This window comes from Mobula hypostoma, chromosome 9, assembly GCF_963921235.1.
Source record: "Mobula hypostoma chromosome 9, sMobHyp1.1, whole genome shotgun sequence".
Taxonomy (NCBI): Eukaryota; Metazoa; Chordata; class Chondrichthyes; order Myliobatiformes; family Myliobatidae; genus Mobula; species Mobula hypostoma.
Window position 1 is genome coordinate 121,160,632 of NC_086105.1, and position 16,819 is coordinate 121,177,450.

Genomic DNA, 16,819 nt, shown 5'->3' on the forward strand with positions numbered 1-16,819 from the left:
TGTAGTTTCCTTTAGTTAAGAGTGTAATTATTGTCATTATTTTAAAAATTGGAAGTTAATAATTTTGTCCTAAGCTTTTTATGCCTTGTATCATAATCCTATTCTTCTTCACTTTATTTTTGTATATATTTACACTGTCACATTTCATTAATTAGGATAGATTAACTGAATTAAAAATACTGAAGAAGTAGGTTTTATGGAAAAGTGCATGAGCTGTATCAGCAATAAATGACAAGTGTCACTCCTTCAGTGTTGCCGCCCATTAAGGGGAAGCCAATGTTGTACTTTTCTTTCCGGTCAAACTGAGGCCTGGAACATTAACAAAGGCTTAAATAATCTGCTGGTAGTATGCTGTTATCAAAAGGTCAAATGAAAGTCTGTTTGAGGGCCATTTTAATACACATTTCACCCATTACGTTTTGAAAGCAGCAAATGATTTTAAGTCTCTATGAAAATCAATGATCGCCAATGCTGGAAATTTAAAATAAAAACAGAATATACTGGAAACGCTCAGCTGACTAGGCATTATCTGTGTAAAGAGAAACAGTTCAATTTTCAAATCCAGGAAATGTTCAGTTTTTTTTCCCCTCACAGAATCTACCTGACTGCTGAATGCAGCATTTTCTATCTTGTGTTTTATTCAGTTGGTTTTCAACAATTTACAATTACTTGAAAGAAAACCTGAATGCCCAATACTGTGCAATAAGATCAACAATAAAATATTTCAATGTATAAACATAATCCTGTGGAATATATGGGAAAACATTAGCAAATGAATATGCATGATTGGCTGAAGGAAAATGAATACTGTACGGTGATTAGTTTTGAACCTGAGAAACTGTTCCTGATGCTGCAGCCTTGTCTTTTCCATCAGACAGCTTAGGCCGTGGAGTTTGTGAAGGGTTTTGGTTGGGTTGCCGATGCCACTTTGTGAATGGAAACACACTAGAAAAACACAGATACAAACATTACCTTTTCTCATTTAGAAAAAAAAACTGTACTGCGAGTCGAAACATTGAAAATATTGTTTAATTTTGTTACTGGATATCAATAATTGAAAAAAGGCCACTGAAGATTCTGGATTCATTATAATTTTAAAACTAAGAGTAAAGTAATACATGCAATCCCATCTTTCCCAATTCTACTGATTTAATTGTAAAGCTGAAACTGAGAGAAAGATTTTACCATGGAAAATATACAGTGTTTGAAAAATTACAAGGGAGAGGGTGTTCTTGAGCAGTTAGGAATGTGGACCGAGGATTGGCAAATGACTTTCAATCCAGGTAAACGTGAGGTATCATACTTTGGGAGATCAAGTTAGAGTAACACTTACAACGCTAGGGCCCTTGGAGGAGTTGTGGAACACAGGAACCTAGGATTGCAAGGGTACCATATAACAACTACAGCACGGAAACAGGCCATCTCGGCCCTTCTAGTCCATGCCAAAGTCTTACTCTCAACTAGTCTCACCGACCTGCACTCAGCCCATAACCCTCCATTCCTTTCCTGTCCATATAGCTGTCCAATTTTACTTTAAATGACAGCATTGAACCTGCCTCAACCACTTCTGCTGGAAGCTCGTTCCACACAGCTACCACTCTCTGAGTAAAGAAGTTCCCCCTCATGTTACCCCTAAACTTTTGCCCTTTAACTCTCAACTCATGTCCTCTTGTTTGAATCTCCCCCACTGTCAATGGGAAAAGCCTATCCACGTCAACTTTATCTATCCCCCACATAACTTTAAATACCTCCATCAAGTCCCCCCTCAACCTTCTACACTCCAAAGAATAAAGATCTAACTTGTTCAACCTTTCTCTGTAACTTAGAAGATGAAACCCAGGTAACATTCTAGCAAATCTTCTCTGTACTCTCTCTATTTTGTTGACATCTTTCCTATACTTTGGTGACCAAAACTGTACACAATACTCCAAATTTGGCCTCACCAATGCCTTGTACAATTTCAACATTAGATGCCAACTCCTATACTCAATGCTCTGATTTATGAAGGCCAGCAAACCAAAAGCTTTCTTCACCACCCTATCCACATGAGATTCCACCTTCAGGGAACTATTATAACACCATTATTCCTAGATCCCTCTGTTCTACTGCATTCTTCAATGCCCTTCCATTTACCATGAATGTCCTATTTTGATTAGTCCTACCAACCGTTTGCTGAAAGTGGTGTCATAGGTTGTGAAACAGGGGTTTGGCACCCTGACTTTCTTCAGTCAGGGGACTAAATGCAGGAGTTAGGAAGTTATGCTGCAGTTATGCAAGACATCAGTGAGGCCGCACTTGGAGACTTGTATACAATTTTGGTCACTCTGTTGAGGAAAGAAGTAACTACATTAGAAAGAAAGATTTACCAGGATGTTAACTAGATGGGGGAGTGGAGTTACAATTAGAGGTTTCACAGACTAGGATTTTATTCCCTGAAATATAGGAGATTGGGTGGGTGACCTGATGAGGTACATAAGGGGCATAAACAAGATGACAGCATATACTTGTTTTCCCCATGGGGGGGGGGTTGCTGGTAAAAGCTATGACATAGGTTTAAGCAAGAGACAGCTACATTAACAACATTTAAAAGCCATTTAAGTACGTACGTAGAGACGAGAGGTTTAGGGGCTAAAGGCCAAATGTAGGCAGGTGGGACAAGCTCGGCTTGGACATTTACTTTCACACGCATGCATTTAATTTAAAATAGTCTGGTAGTGATTTTGATTCTGGCAAAGTAGTTTAAACTTAATAAAATAATGATAGTTATTCTGATGAATAGCTGAAGCAAACCAAAAATAGTTACCACGTGTACCTGTTTACAGGTCAGCCTTTCACCCAAACACTTGTCACTTAAAGTAGTTCATAACACACCTTTTCTTGGATTCCTGAGGTACAATGGAGGTTTCTAGTAAACTCTTGTACATCTGTGATTTTAGGTATCTTGGATAAGAATCCTGCAGGAGCAATATCAACAAAAAATCATATTGGTACAATTTGTAGCTTCAACCAGTACTGTGTGACTGCACATTTATCCTCTGCGCCACACACACATCTTTGCTTTCAATTTATTTTTAATGGATGATTATCCCCATTTTGGAGATTATAACTGCTAAATTCTCTTAACTATACTAAAAGGAAATGGCTTTCAAGGATGACCTTGACTGACCCAAGTGTAACTGAGGCTGCATTTACTAGCAGTCAAAGAGCACTCTAGGTTTGACCTATGTCAGCTAACAATACTCGATTGTGTCGTGGGCTTTGCACACTTCCAGGTGGAATTTTGTGCCTGAACATGCACAGGAATATGTGCAGGTTTGTTACTGACATTCAAATGCCAGCCAAACTTGCCCACCCCTCAGCTAAAACTCAAGTTTTCAGTAAATATTACAAAAAAAATTGTCACTGGTCATTCATTCGGTATTTGGTGGCAAGTTTATCAGCACGAAACCACCTTTCATAGTGCACTCGGATGACTTTGATTAAACTAAATCAGCTTCAGATCGTTGGATAAATGAAGTCGTACATTCCTGTAAAAATTACTTAAAATTAACCACTATAAATCTGTATGAAGTCTTGACTGAAGTTCTGTAATACCAAGCCATCATATCTATTGCTGCTGATATTCACATTGGAAATGGTTAATATATTTTGGAAAAGCAGGATAAGAGTCACTGGAACGTGTAACATTAGGGGGAGCCACTCTGCAGCTATGAGAGAAAATATTGTCCAACTGCAAACAACAAACAACCAATACTCATCAATTCCTTTATTATCTTTACATTCTGTCAAGATGTTTAGTTATGTGTCTTGAGAAAATTCTAAGTTACTTTTGAAAGAACTACAATAGTTTAACCATTTTTAAAAGAAAAAGATAAAATCCAGATAATTCATGATTAAGGTCTTGAGATAACTCTGGTGTATTACTTATGCATTTAAGATAACACAAGACCAAAAGACATAGCAGCAGAATTAGGCCGTTCAGCCCATCGAGTCTGCTTCACTAATCAATCAAAACTGATTTATTTTCCCTCAACACCATTCTCCCATCTTCTCCTAGATGCTTAGTTACATATATTGAGAAAACTCAGTTACTTTTGAAAGAATTGTGATATTTTAATGATTATTAAGGAAAAAAATAGGTAATTTATGACTAAAGCCTTGGGATAATTTTGGTGCATTGCTTATGTAATTAAAAGATCACAAAACAGAGCAGCAGAATTACAAAGTTCGGCCCATGAAGTCTGCGCTGCCATTTGATCAAGGCTGAACTTCTAATAGAACTTAACCCCACCTGCTTACTAAGACATTATGATTTTCAACCCGGAGAGTTGAAACCATAGCTAGCCAGTGAAAAGGGAGGAATGCAACAGTATGTCAATCTTTTCTATATTTCTCTTCCTTTCTAACACATTTTCCATTTTATTTCAGTGACACTTTACATTTGAACCCCTGTTTCATTAATCCTTTTGTCTCTGTTAATATGACAGTCAGATTTTCTCCACTTCCATTTTTACTGTTGGTGGGTAATTCACATGACAAAATGTATTCAATATGTTCTATGTGTTTCATGCAGAACAGAAATAACAACAAATCACTAGAATTATAACCAAGGCTGGAGTACTGAAGTTCTGCTGCCGAGGCTTTCAAGGAAATTTCTTGGACACCATTCACAAGGGCATTTCTGGCAACTGGCCCCCGCTCTATCAGTCAATCTGATTAAATAAATCTTTTTAATCTATGCCCTTATTTTCATTGTCTAACTCATAAATTACATGCTTTCTGGATTCTGCATTTCATTCTAGGCATTGATGTAAATTTACGGGGTATACACCAATGTCCTGGTGATCTGGGAGTAGGAGGCTAAAATCGTACATATAGAAAGCACTTTCAAGATGTAAAAGTAACAATATGTATCTAAAAAAAGTACAATAGCTAGATCTTACTATATCCACAAAATCCATTATTGTGGGAATGCAACTATATCTTCCATTTGCTCCGTTGGCAATCATTGTCCTTAACCCACAACCCATCCCCCAGCTATATGTTTGCATGATGCCAAGACCTACAAACCCCAACAAGAACAAAACTCTAAGGAAAGCCTGGATCTCCAGGAGTCACCTTCATACCATACTGTCCCTCCTGTCTAAGGGCTGCAGTACTTCATCTTTCGTCTGCATTATTCACTTCTGGGGAGTCCCAGACTGGCTGGAAATTCAACGATTAAGACCACTTTGTCAATGTTGTGAATGAAGGCCTAAACTGTTACATGGGAAGTGTCAACATTGTGATCACAGGAAGATCCCGACACAAGGTTGTTGCACTATATCCCAGACACCCCATCCCTTTGGGTGACACTACAGAAATCTTCACACTTGCACTTCAACACCGAACTGAATCCACAACCTCTGGACTCACTTTCAAGGACTCTAAAGCTCACGTTCTCAGTATTATTTATTTACTCATTTTTTTTTCTGTATTTACACAGTGTGATTTCTTTTACACGTTGTTTTTTGGCAGTCTTTCAATGATTCTTTTGTATTTATTTGTTCGACTGTGAACGCCTACAAAGAAAGCGAACGTCAGGGTAACACATACCTTGATAATAGACTTACTTCGAACTCTAGAGTACCTGGTAGAGGAGATGATGTGTTCAATGTGCTTAGCTGGTCCCATCTGTTTGTGCTTTAGGTTATAGATAATAATGGCATTGTAGTCTGTCCAGACAGGTCCCTTTGCTGCCATGTGACACACCTGACAGTCTTTGTATTTCTTTTAACTAAGGTAAGTGCCAGGGAAGTACCGAGTGCAATCCCCATTGCGGTGCATATATAGAACCACCCAAACATCTGTGCAGCACACATTCACCAATATTGCTTAATTCTAGTGCTTCCATGGGACACCCTGATGTTGTGATAATGCTTCAACACCAGGAGCGGAATTATAGGATGGCAAGAAATAATAAATAATAATTAAGATCTCTTATTTCAGCATTATTGTTGGTTTCCCAGTTCTGGTGAAGTGTTGAAATGTTAACCTCTTCTCTTTCTACAGAAAATGCTGTTCCTGGCATTTTCCTGTTTTCTTTTTCTATTTTTTTGTAATTTTTTTTTTACCAAAGTTCATCATCAAACATTTCCAAAAGATGTATTTCAGATACTGTACATATATATCATATAATCATATTTGTCACAAATCTCCACATAATATTTATCCGAGGTATACACTTATAGAAAGGAGAGGAAAGAAAGAACAATCGGAAGAAAACTACGTACAGAGTAGGGTGTGACTTTTTTTTTACAACATATTCATTCACTTGTGAGAATAAAATCAGGCCTATGAGGTGTTATGTAGTTAAACCATTTTTCCCAGTATGAATCAAATTGTTCCAGCTTACGATTAACAGATGCTGTTATCTTCTCCATTTTGTAAATGTCCATTGTAATTTCCATCCATACATTTAAAGTTCGGCTCTCCTGTGACAACCATTTCCTGGTAAGGGTCTTTTTACCATTATGTATCCCACTCCAATAGTCTTTGATAACGGGGCATTCCCAGAAAATATGATAATGGTTTGCACTTTGATTTCCACAATTTCTCCAGCAAACAGGGAGGTTACTATCATAATGGGATTTCTGAGAGGGTGTAATAAAATATCTTATCACGTTTTTCCACCTGAACTCCCTCCATTTCTGTGAACTGGTACACTTCCATTGATACCCCCATATTACTGTCCAGTCTATCTCAGATATTATTATCCCTCCTTCCTTCTCCCATTTTGTTTTAGTGTATGAAGTCAAATGTGTTTTAAGATTTGACAAACCCTTATACACGCTTGAGATGATTCTACTACCATTGTCTGAATTATATGCTTTTCTAAATAGGTCTATCAGACATGTACTTGCCTTGGTTACATTTTTAACTGTCCTACTAACATACTGTTGCTTCTGTAAATACCTGTAAAAGTCTTGTTTTTCTAATAAGTGTTTCTCGTTGAGCATTTCAAAACTGAACAGTGTTCCTTCTTTCATTATATTGCAAATAGCTGTTATTCCTTTAGCTGTCCAGTCCTTAAATGTAGCATCCAGTTTATTCGGCGTAAAATCCAAGTCATATGCACACCATTTAAGAAGTGCAACGTCTCTCTCTAGTTTATATTCTTTTATAACAGTTTTCCATATTTTAAGAGTCCATTTCACCCATGGGTTATCAATAGTATTTATGTAACTTTGTAGGTTGTTATCAGCCAAAATTGCCTGTATGGGGATGGAATGTATCCTCTCCTCAATGTTTTTCCATTCAGCGTATATGATGGGTTGCACCAGCATATCACAACTCTCAACTGTGCTGAAAAATAATAATCTCTAAGAGAAGGTGGGCCCCATCCCCCCTTTTCCTTGGCTAATTGAAAAATTTTGAGACAAACCCTGGGCCTTCTACCTTGCTATATATATCTTGATAGCATCTTGTTCCATTCATTGAATTGATTTTGGTTAATCTCTATTGGTAGAGTCTGAAAGAGATATAGTAGTCTGGGCAGTATATTCACTTTAATAGATTCAATCCTTGAACTGAGATCAAGAAAACGAATTAGGTTCCATCTTGTTATAGCTTCCTTAATTTATATATATATATATATATATATATATATAGAGGCTGATAATTGCATTCTGATAATTTTGCCAAATCTTTTGGCATAATGATGTCCAAATATTTGACAGACTCTGTTTGCCATGTCCAAGGATATCTACTTTCAATTTCTCTTGGTGGGCTATAGTTATATGAAAGTAACACACATCAAAGTTGCTGGTGAACGCAGCAGGCCAGGCAGCATCTGTAGGAAGAGGTACAGTCGATGTTTCAGGCCGAGACCTGACGAAGGGTCTCGGCCTGAAACGTCAACTGCACCTCTTCCTACAGATGCTGCCTGGCCTGCTGCGTTCACCAGCAACTTTGATGTGTGTTGCTTGAATTTCCAGCATCTGCAGAATTCCTGTTGTTTGCGTTATATGAAAGTAGCTGGGTTTTATCTATGTTGATATTGTATCCTGATAATTGGTCATATTGTTCAAAGGATTGCATCAATTTAGGTAAAGAGTTTGTTGGTTTCCCTAGATAGATCAAAACGTCATCCACGTAACAGGCCAATTTATGCTGTCCCTTTAATAGTAATTCCCCTGATATCTTCATTTTGCCTGATGTATTGAGCTAATGGGTCCAGATATAATGTGAAGAGTAGCGGTGACCATGCACAACCCTGTCTCGTGCCCCTTTCTAGGGTAAAACTTTTTCCTGTTTTCTATTTCAAATCTGTGCCTATGATTGTTCAAAAGAAAAAAAAACACAAATGTTTTACTAGCAAAAATCAGAAAGCAGATAAAATATCAGATTTTACACAAAATTTAGTTACTGGTGTGTAGTCATTTGTAAATTTAATTCTGCTTATAAAAAAATTACTGTTTTGCACTTGTTGTTTTGCTTGTTATTATAAATGAAAACTCTACTCTGTGAGCAAGGAATCTCATTTTACCCTGGTGTATAGGACAATAAACTAACCTAAATCAAAAGACTGCGTGTTGTCTACATGGACTTACGCACGGCCTCTGACAAGGTCCCACATGGGAGGTTGGTTCAGAAGGTTCAGTTGCTTGGCATTCAAGGTGAGGCAGTAAAATGGATTAGACATTGGCTTCACAGGAGTCAGAGAGCGGTAGTAAATTGTTGGCTTGCCGACTGGATGCCTGTGAAAAGCGGTGTACTCCAGGGATCAGTGTTGGGTCCACTGTCGTTTGTCATCTAGATCAGTGATCCGGATGATAATGTGGTAATCTGGAACAGCAAAGCTGCAGCTGACCCTAAGATCGGGGATGTAGTGGATAGCGAGAAAGACTTTCAAAGCTTGCAGTGGGATCTGGACTAATGGGAAAAATGTTAGCTGGAATTTAATGCAGACAAGTGTGGGATGTTGCACTGTGGGATACACGTCAGGATAGATCTTACACAGCGAGAAGCAGGGCACTGAGGAATGCAGTAGAACAGAGAGATTGAGGAATATAGATCCATAATTCCTTGACAGTGGCATCACAGGCAGATAGGACCGTAATGAAAGCTTTTGGTACGTGGCCTTCATAACTCAAAGAATTGGGTACAGGAGTTGGGATGTTATGCTGAGGTTGTATAAGACGTTGGTGAGGCCCATTTAGGAGCATTGTGTGCACCTTTGGTCATCTACCTGCAGGGAAGATGTCAATGAGATTGAAAGAATGCAGAGACTTGATGCCCTGAATAATAGGGAACACTTGAATAGGTTAAAACTTTATTCCCTAGAGCACTGGGGAATGAGGGGAGATTTTGATAGAGGCATACAAAATTGAGGGGTATAGAAATGGTGAATGCAAGCAGGTTTCCCCCCCACTGAGGTTGAGTGAGACTAGAACTAGAGGTTAAGGGTCAAGAGTGAAATGTTTAAAGGGAACATGAGGGGAAACTTCTTCATTCAGAGAGTGGTGAGAGTATTGAACAAGCTGCCAGCAGAAGTGGTGGATGTGGGTTCGATTTCAACATTTGAGAAAAATTTGGATAGGTACATGGATGAAAGGGCTCGGAGGGAGGACTATGGGCTGGGTGCAGGTCGATGGGGCTAGGCAGATTAATATTTCAGCACAGACTAGATGGGCCCATTTCTGTGCGGGCTGCATAGCTCTATAGCTCCAAGACCAACTATTGTTCTTTCTGTGCAAAAAATTTTTTAAAAGTACCTTTTTTAATTTAAGGAAGAAATTACATGACAATTACTAATCCGAAGTATAATGTTGTCCTTCTACATTGTCTCAAGTCTGTTACTGTTCAGCTTAATGTAAGGTCACTACCCACAACCCTTGCTTCTACTTGCTTATGTATCATCCCTTAATATTCACAACACATCTGTTTCAGGTGTATCATGAATGCTTTAAGTGGGACAACATCATATAATAAATAGATTTATTAAATGTGAAAATGTTGAGTTCTAGCTTCAGTCCTGATTTTATTATTTACGATCACTGACCACTCACCTTTTTCATTAGCATATAAATATGCATCTGCGCATCTTCAAAGATATAACGATGAGGCATTTGTAATCCATCAAGTGTTTTTTCCATTGTTTTACTGTCAATATTCACCCATTTACTGGCACCTGCTGCAAGAAACTGTCTGCAAATGAAAATCTTGATTCAATGATTCAGGCAACCAGAAGATCAATATTCCAAAAGTTCGGAGCTAATTTACATTTTAAGAAAATGCACCTACTTGCATCACGATTGCCGAAGTAAACCTCCTCGCCAATAGACCTCACTGCTTTATCGCGGAGCACATAAAGGGCAGGAAAAGTGTTGAACCTTTGTGCTGCAGCTCACAGCTTGCCAGCTTGTTGGTTAGCACCAAGACTGACAGCGCTAAACTAACCATGTTCTATAAAATCAGTCATTCCGAGTCAACAAAATGTTACGTTTTTATAATGATGCCCCTGTTTCTTTGTGCAACTGAGATATTCTACTGACAAAGTCATTGTATAGCAGTATGCTCATACCTGGACATTATCTCCGGAGAATGTGTTAATAGCGTTTGCCATACTGCACCTTTACCACACTGGATCTGAACAGGTTGTGTTGCTTGGGTCGATTAATACATAACTGGTGTATCGGGCAGAATATAAACAGCAATCCTGATTAAACTATGCACCATTTAACAATATTCTCCCTCCATACAAATTAGACAGCAGCATGCAAAAACACTGGCTCACTTTACAAGCATAACCCTGGTCAACCAGCTTCAAAATGGATCAGTCAAATGAAAAGGATGAAGCTCCCTAACAAAGATGATGCAGCTACAGTACATCTGATATAATATACCAGGTAGTCTTATTAGGCCTTATGATCCCTAAAATAATTTTCCTATTTAATAGGTAACTTTTATCTGGAATAAAATTGATCATAACACGTTCGAATGTCGAAGAGCTACTCCACGATGTGACCGGTCATGGGCTTCTTTCTAATTTAGCTGAACCTCTGGTTATGTTTGATTGCATTGGAATGCTATCATCTTTTGCCGAGTAGGAAGGTGATCTGGAGGAATGATGTCGTTCAATTATTTCTGCAACGTTCATTGCGGTTTTTGGGTAGAAATTGACAGCACAAACATAGATTTCTCCAACTTCTGGCATTTTAGCCCTCCTCCCCTCTTTCCTTCTCCATTCCCCATTCTAGATCCCCTCTTACCCCTTCTTCTCACTTGCCCATCACACCCTCATGTCCCTCCTCTTTCCCTTTCACCCATGGTCCACTCTCATCTCCTATCAGATCCCTCCTTCAGCCCTTCTACTTTTTCCACCTATCACCTCCCAGCTTCTCACTTCATCCCCCTGAGCCACCTAGCTCCCCCTCATCTGGCTTCACCTGTCACCTTCCACCTTGTAACTCCTTTCCTTCCCTTCCCTCCTCCCCCATTCATATTCTGGCTTGTTCCCCTTTCTTTCCAGTCCTGATGAAGGGTCTCAGGCTGAAATGTCAACTATTTATTTTTTTTGGAGATACAATATGGAACGGCACATTCGGCCAAATGCCCTGCACCACCAGCAGCCTACCTATTTAACCCTACCCTAATCACAAGACATTTTACTATGCAAGGGCGTTTCATCTTTTATGTTACTGTGTAGGCTAATTAAAATGGCTTCTTTGTTATGTTATACTTAGGAATGCTTCTTTGTTATGTTAAATGCTGAGAAAGTCCTTCCTGCTAGCAGTTTGTTGAATCACATTACTGATAAGAAGATGTTATGAACCAATTGCGATAGTTGTTATGTTTTTGGTGTATCTGTAAGATATTGTATGCGCGGGGTTTTGGGGCAGAAGGCGGGAGAGAGAGACAGAGGATGAACCAGGTGCGGTGATGTCCGCTAACGGGGTCTGACCCCGAGGAGGGTGTTCGGCGAGGAGACGGAGACGGACTTGCGTGGAGTGTCTGGTCGACCACTGCTGTTGGTCCCAGGCGGCTGGTCGAGCTGGTCTGAGGGGTCGCAGGGTGAAGAAGAAGGGTCTCGAGCTCCAACTGTTTGTGCACGAAGTGATTGAACTTTGATAAGTGTGGCGCCTTTTATTTTCCTTTTATATTTTATTCTCTATTAATTATATAGTTCCAGTAATATCTATAAACTGTAAATCATTTAATCGTATCTGGTGTATTGTCTGTTATCTGGGCGGGGTGGGGTACATCACACAGCATCCACACAAACTATTACCCAGTTTGGCGGGGCCGAGGACTGTTTCCCTAGACGACAGCGAGCCGAGCGACCCTGAGGGTTGCCGGGGGGCTACAACTATGACCAATTAACCTGCTAACCAGTACAACTTTGGACTATGTGAACACCCTGAGCTGTAACAGTGTTGTGCTAACCACAACGTTAGCGCGGCAACCACTTATTTCCCTTTATAGATGCTGACTGACGTGCTGAGTTCCTCCAGAATTTTGTGTGTTACACTGGATTTCCAGCATCTGCAGAATCTCTGGTGTCAATGATTCTTCCTGCTCGCTGCTTTATCCTGGACAGATACAAATCCTGCAGGGATAGTAGACCACAGCCAACAACCTCTTCTGCTGTCTTGACAGTCCCCTCTAAATTTGTATAGAGCGAGAGGACGCTGCACCAAAGATAGTAATGGCTGATGTGAGGATGCTCCCTATGATGGCAGTGTAGAATTGCAGCAGTACGTGCTGGAGATGATGGAATTTTAATTAATACTGCAAGAGATAGATCCTCTGTAGAGGCTTTTTGTCAGTGGAGGAGATATTGTTCTCCCGCATGAGGTCCTGCAAAATAATGATGTCCAGAACTGAATGTTGAAACCATGCTAACTGTAGAGCTGTTAATGGTGAGTGGGTGGAAAGGAGACACATTTCTCCTGGGGGAAGCAATAGTGGCTGCGCCTCTGGCACAGAGTCTGGCCCTGTGGCTCAGAAGGGTAGGGAAAGGAAGAGGATGGCAGCAGTGGTAGAGGACTCTATAGTTAGGGGGTCAGACAGGCGATTCTGTGGATGCAGGAAAGAAACACAGATTTTTTTTGCCTTCCAGGTGCCAGGGTCCGGGGTGTTTCTGATCGCGTCCACGATATCCTGAAGTGGGAAGGAGAACAGCCTGAGGTTGTGGTACATATTGGTACCAACGACATAGGCAGAAAAAGGGAAGAGGTCCTGAAGGCAGACTACATGGAGTTAAGAAAGAAGTTGAGAAGCAGGATCACAAAGGTAGTAATCTCGGGATTACTGCCAGTGCCACGAGACAGTGAGTATCGGAATAGAGTGAGGAGGAGGATAAATGCGTGGCTGAGAGACTGGAGCAGGGGGCAGGGACTCAGATTTCTGGATCATTGGGACCTCATCTGGGGCAGGAATGACCTGTACAAAAAGGACAGGTTGCACTTCAATCCCAGGGGGACCAATATCCTGGCGGGGAGGTTTGCTAAGGCTATTGGGGAGAGTTTAAAGTAGGATTGCTGGGGGTGGGAACCGAACTGAAGAGATGGAAGAAGAGGCGGTTGGCTCAAAAATAGAGAAAGCTTGGGGACAGTGTGAGAGGGAGGATAGGCAGGTGATAGAGAAGGGGCATGCTCAGACTGATGGTTTGAGATGTGTCTATTTTAATGCAAGGAGTATTATGAACAAAGCGGATGAGCTTAGAGCATGGATCAGTACATCAGGGCTATGATGTTGTGGCCGTTACAGAGACTTGGACGTTGCAGGGACAGGAATGGCTACTTCAAGTGCCAGGCTTTAGATGTTTCAGAAAAGACAGGGAGGGACACAAAAGAGGTGAGGGCGTGACACTGTTGTCATGGCTGTAGAAAAGGAGGAAGTCATGGAGGAACTGTCTGCAGAGTCTCTGTGGGTGGAAGTTAGGAACAGGAAGGGGGTCAATAACTCTACTGGGTGTTTTTTATAGACCACCCAATAGTATCAGGGACATCGAGGAGCAGAGAGGGAGACAGATTCTGGAAAGGTGTAATAATAACAGGGTGGTCGTGGTGGGAGATTTTAATTTCCCAAATATTGACTGGCATCTCCCTGGAATGAGTGGTTTAGAAGGGGTGGAGTTTGTTAGGTGTGTTCAGAAAGGTTTCTTGACACAATATGTAGACAAGCCTACAAGAGGAGACACTGTACTTGATCTGGTATTGGGAAATGAACCTAGTCAGGTGTCAGGTCTCTCAGTGAGAGAGCATTTTGGAGATAGTGATCACAATTCTATCTCCTTTACCAAAGCATTGGAGAGGGATAGGAACAGACAAGTTAGGAAAGCGTTTAATTGGAGTTAAGGAGAAATATGAGGCCATCAGGTAGGAACTTGGAAGCATAAATTGGGAACAGATATTCTCAGGGATATGTACAGAAGAAATGTGGCAAATGTTCCGGGGATATTTGCATGGAGTTCTGCATAGGTACCTTCCAATGAAACAGGGAAAGGATGGTAGGGTACAGGAACCATGGTGTACAAAGGGTGTTGTAAATCTAGTCAAGAAGAAGAGCTTACGAAAGATTCAAAAAAACTAGGTAATGATAGAAATCTAGAAGATTATAAGGCTTGCAGGAAGGAGCTTAAGAAAGAAATTAGGAGAGCCAGAAGGGGCTATCAGAAGGCCTTGGCGGACAGGATTAAGGAAAACCCAAGGCATTCTACAAGTATGTGAAGAGCAAGAGGATAAGATGTGAGAGAATAGGACCGATCAAGTGTGACAGTGGAAAAGTGTGTATGGAACCGGAGGAGATAGCACAGGTACTTAGTGAGTACTTTGCTTCAGTATTCACTACGGGAAAGGATCTTGGCAATTGTAGGGATGACTTACAGCGGACTGAAAAGTTTGAGCATATAGATATTAAGAAAGAGAATGTACTGGAGCTTTTGGAAAGCATCAAGTTGGATAAGTCACCGAGACCGGACAAGAGGTACTCCGGGCTACTGTGGGAGGCAAGGGAGGAGATTGCTGTGCCTCTGGTGATGATCTTTGCATCATCAATGGGGACAGGAGAGGTTCCGGATGTCATTCCTTTATTCAAGAAAGGGAGTAGAGATAGCCCAGGAAATTATAGACCAGTGAGTCTTACTTCAGTGGTTGGTAAGTTGATGGAGAAGATCCTGATAGGCAGGATTTATGAACTTCTGGAGAGGCATAATATGATTAGGAATAGTCAGAATGGCTTTGTCAGAGGCAGGTCGTGTCTTATGAGTCTGTTTGAATTTTTTTTGAGGATTGATGAAGGAAGAGCAGTAGATGTAGTGTATATGGATTTCAGCAAGGCATTTGATAAGGTACCCCATGCAAGGCTCATTGATCAAGTAAGGAGGCATGGGATCCAAGGGGATATTGCTTTGTGGATCCATTACTGGCTTTCCCACAGAAGGCAGAGAGTGGTTGTAGACGGGTCATATTCTGCATGGAGGTCGGTCACCAGTGGTGTGCCTCAGGGATCTGTTCTGGGAACCCTACTCTTTGTGATTTTTATAAATGACCTGGATGAGGAAGTGGAGGGATGGGTTAGTAAACTTGCTGATGACACAAAGGCCGGGGGTGTTGTGGATAGTGTGGAGGGCTGTCAAAGGTTACAGTGGGACATTGATAGGATGCAAAACTGGACTGAGAAGTGGCAGATGGAGTACAACCCAGATAAATGTGATGTAGTTCTGTTTGGTAGGTCAGATATGATGGCAGAATATAGTATTAATGGTAAGACTTTGGGCAGTGTGGAGGATCAGAGGGATCTTGTGGACCGAGTCCATAGGACACTCAAAGCTGCTGCATATGTTGAATCTGTGGTTGAGGAAGCATACAGTGTATTGGCCTTCATCATTCATTGGATTGAGTTTAGGAGCCAAGAGGTAATGTTGCAGATATATAGGACCCTGGTCAGACCCCACTTGGAGTACTGTGCTCAGTTCTGGTCACCTCACTACAGGAAGGATGTGGAAACCATAGAAAGGGTACAGAGGAGATTTATAAGGATGTTGCCTGGATTGGGGAGCATGTCTTATTGGAGTAGGTTGAGTGAACTCGGCCATTTTTCCTTGGAGCAACAGAGGATGAGAGGTGACCTGATAGAGGTGTATAAGATGTTGAGAGGCATTGATTGTGTGGATAGTTAGAGGCTTTTCCCCAGGGCTGAAGAGGTTGGCACGAGAGGGCACAGTTTCAAGGTGCTTGGAAGTAGGTACAGAGGAGATGTCAGGGCTAAGTTTTCTTTACGCAGAGTGTGATGAGTGCATGGAATGGACTTCCGGCGATGGTGGTGGAGACAGATACAATAGGGTGTTCTAAGAAACTCCTGGACAGGTGCATGGAGCTTAGAAAATGGAGGGTTATGGGTAATCCTAGGTAATTTCAAAGGTAAGGACATGTTCGGCACAACTTTGTGGGCCGAAGGGCCTGTATTTTGCTGTAGGTTTTCAATGTTTCTATGAAGTTGATATGCATCACCACAGTTTTGAGGGAATTAAGATCCAAGTTACGATTGCACCATGGTATCAGTTTGTGGTTTTTCAATTTGTCACCTCTGGTGATTAGTTCTTCGATACTGGTGTCATCCCCAGATTTTCAGTTTAACTGATGGATCACTGGAGGTGCAGTTGTTGGTGTATAGAGAAAAAAGGGAGAGAACATACCTCTGTGGCAAACCAGTGTTGACCGAGCAAAATGTGAATATGAGCTTGCTCATGCCCCTGTAGTTACCTATACATCCAATATTAATCTCTCCCTCTTAAACTGCAGGGTGAATCCCATCGTACTATGATCGCTGCCTC

The 16,819-nt window shown here is 40.9% G+C and overlaps 1 protein-coding gene across 1 annotated transcript in view; it reads right to left on the reverse strand.

Moving 5' to 3' along the window:
• Positions 1 to 16,819, reverse strand: part of rgs11 (regulator of G protein signaling 11) — a 148,816-nt gene that overhangs the window by 12,782 nt on the left and 119,215 nt on the right. The window contains exons 15-17 of the mRNA XM_063059565.1: positions 10,050 to 10,188; positions 2,872 to 2,954; positions 831 to 945 (exon numbers count right to left, since the gene is read on the reverse strand). Of these exons, the coding sequence (XP_062915635.1) occupies positions 831 to 945; positions 2,872 to 2,954; positions 10,050 to 10,188 (337 nt within the window). The remainder of the gene's footprint in view (positions 1 to 830; positions 946 to 2,871; positions 2,955 to 10,049; positions 10,189 to 16,819) is intronic.